Source organism: Leopardus geoffroyi, chromosome B1, assembly GCF_018350155.1.
Source record: "Leopardus geoffroyi isolate Oge1 chromosome B1, O.geoffroyi_Oge1_pat1.0, whole genome shotgun sequence".
NCBI classification, from domain to species: domain Eukaryota; kingdom Metazoa; phylum Chordata; class Mammalia; order Carnivora; family Felidae; genus Leopardus; species Leopardus geoffroyi.
The window spans coordinates 70,199,749-70,202,852 of record NC_059327.1 but is presented as its reverse complement, the minus strand read 5'-3'; the positions used below and the strand labels follow the sequence as shown (position 1 = coordinate 70,202,852).

Below are 3,104 nucleotides of genomic sequence, written 5' to 3'. Positions count from 1 at the left end.
TCATTTAAGATGACCTTGAGTGATGCCATGAGGAACAAGGCAAGGCTGTCAATTACAGGAAGTACTGGAGAAAATGGACGTGTTATGACTCCAGAATTTCCAAAAGCAGTGCATGCTGTCCCTTACGTGAGTCCTGGCATGGGAATGAATGTCAGTGTGACTGATCTCTTGTGATTGATAAGAACCTTTTGAGTGCCTTACACAATGGTTTTCTTGTGTGTTTATTGTCAAAGTGGTGAGAGGCATCCAGTATCTTGAAGACTTTTCTTTCAGCCAAGAATTCTTAAATATGTGGAATTCATCTTGAATTGTAAGGAATGGTTAATTAAAAACACAACATCCTTTTCTACTCCAGTTCCAGATGAAGTTTGGTGGACATGCACAGCTAACATGGAAGTACTATAATTTAACTGAAGTCTTTGTACAGACAACAAACCCGTTTCTGCAGCCACTATTGTCAGTCTCTTGATTCATAATGACTTAAGCACACACTTGACATCAACTGCATCAAGATGTGACATGTTTTATAAGAAAAAGAAAAAAACAAACATTTAAAATTAAAAAAAAATATTTTTAGGTATTTTCAAAAAAAAACTGGCTTTTAAATAAATTTGCTTCCATATTGGTTGGATAAGACAAAGTAATGATTAAACTGAGTGGGAAGTGATTATAAAGGCTTTAGGTATCAGTTCCGTATTTTTCAAAGCCAAATATGTAAATGCTAAGGAAAGAACAAAGAGAAGATTCAAATCTTGTAATTTAATATTGTTGTTAAAACTTTAATGTATCCTATTCTTTAACATTTGGTGTTAATATAAAATTACTTGGCAATGCTTGACATTTGAAATAAACATTTTTCTATTGTTTTATTTGCAACTGGTCCAATTAATTTTGCTTAGCTACAGTTTGGTCATAAAACAAATGAGTTTAAAGACATGATCAAATTGCTAGGTTCCCAGAGAAAATTGCCCCTTTTAAGAAGGCCAGGTGGTTTCTAGGGTATAAACTTGTCCCAAAACAATATCTGAATCTGTTTTTAGTATGTGTTACTATATGTAAAGAAATATTTAACATAAAGCATTTAATCTATGTAGATAAATGCTAATAGATTTAAAAAGCTAATATTAAACAGCAAATATCAGAATATGTGAGGATCCATTTTAAAATGTTTGAGCTTGCAGAAGAGAAGTATTAGTTGTAAATGAAGTTAGGAATGCCTAGAAAGTAGCTTTTTAAATAGTTGCCAGTCGATCAAATTCCATGAGCTAAATCTAAGTTTTTGTTTTCAAAATTAGAAGAGCTGTTATAAAGCTTATATATTATGAATAATTTAAGCACTTCTGAGTCACCTGCAATGTAGTTTCTTCCCATTGCCATCAATAAAAACAACCCTAATATATTGTATTTATTCTTATCCCTCAAGTGGAATGGCTATTTTAATATGCGCAATGGGGACAAAACATCACGTTTCTGTAACTTTGGACTAAAGAGCTTCTATTTCTCTAATTAAAAAATTTAAAGGAGCTCTCTTTCCCTTCATCAAAGGCCATTTGTTTCTATTAAAGCTCCCCCTCCCAATAAAATTAATTTAGGGTTTTAAACAATTGTTACCATCCAATAGTTATTTTTAATATTTTTTTATTAAAATAATTACTTATTTCTGCAAGTAAGCCTTTGTGTAGCACTTGGTATCTTACTAAGTGCCTTGAAAACATTTTTATTGATTATGTTCCACAGAAGGGAAAGATGATGTAGGATTAAACAACAGCCCCTACCATGGAACGTGGGGGCATGTGGCATCATGATGTTCTTCACCAAATTTAGTCATCCCTGATTACAAATCCGTAGAGAGTACGACGTTTTTGTGCATTTCTCCTCATCAGGAATGTGGGAGGTGCATTTTAAGTTTTACTAATACGCGCTAGAATGACCAAATTGCAGACTAATTGTTTCCATATTGTACTTCAAATGAGTTTTTAAAAATGAAAAAGATGACTCTATACAATCAATGCTATTTATTGTACCTCTGGGCCTACTCTTCTAAAAATTGTAGCTTATCAATTTTTCTCTGTCAAGCTTGAACTAATGTAAATAATTGAAATAATGTAAAGTTATATTTTCATGTTTTTCTAGATCCAACATGACAAGAATACATAATGTAAGAGTATTTCAACTATGGATAATGTTGATTGGATAATGCACATCTCAGTTACAAAGCAGTAATCATAGTTTAATATCCATGTAACGGTGCATCAATATATTGCTATATAAATATGTCCGTGTGCATATAAGTGAAAAGTGGTCAAACAAGAGTGATGACAGCTGTCTAAAGGTTTTTTTATTCATTTTATATAAAAACTGTTATGGACAGACCAAAATGTTTATGAACTATTCTTATGTAAATTTCCAACTGTCCTTTACTGTACTTTTTGTTTACAGTATAGTACCTTATTTTCTGCTGTGTTAAGTGGGTGTCAGACTCCAAGGAGACATACACTTTCTACAACTTCTATTGAAGATATTGGAATTTCCAATTTTTCATGTGTACTATGTCAGAAAATGCTTTTGATTTTATTTTTAAATCTAACATCGGATGGCTTTTTCGGAGTGTTGTAAAAACTTCAATCATACATAAAACATGTTCTTACAAAAGGCAAAGATCTTTATTTATTTATTTACTTATTTAACCTCATAGTTCTTCAAACTAATAATACTGAGAAATCAAAAAAAAATATATATATATATATCTAAGTGTATTCCCAAACTTGGCTATTTCTATTGAACAAGGACACCTTTGCTCAGTTCACACATCAACTAAGTACAAATGGAACAGAGTAGAAATAACCTGTTTTTTTAACTAAAATGATTAACATTGTCAGTATTCCAAATCTACAGTCATTAAATGCTTTGGGCATATGTAGAAATATGAGTGAATCAATTACATTTCTCATTTTATGGTAGATATAATGCCATACGTTGCTATCATCCGCCATTGCACGGTGTGTTGTGAGCTCAGTTGCTTTTATAGTCATACGAAAGAACCAGAATGGTAACTTGCTTTAAATATTCCACAAGGTAACACATTTCCAGGCTTCCAGGCTGCA

General features: G+C 31.9%; 1 protein-coding gene across 3 annotated transcripts in view; it reads left to right on the top strand.

The window, feature by feature from the left end:
* GRIA2 (glutamate ionotropic receptor AMPA type subunit 2) overlaps nt 1-2,658 on the top strand; it is a 159,183-nt gene extending 156,525 nt beyond the window's left edge. For all 3 annotated transcript variants that reach the window (XM_045464672.1, XM_045464660.1, XM_045464652.1), the window contains one exon: nt 10-2,658. In XM_045464672.1, the coding sequence (XP_045320628.1) occupies nt 10-174 (165 nt within the window). In that variant the 3' untranslated portion in view covers nt 175-2,658. The remainder of the gene's footprint in view (nt 1-9) is intronic.
* The last annotated feature ends 446 nt before the right edge of the window (nt 2,659-3,104 follow it).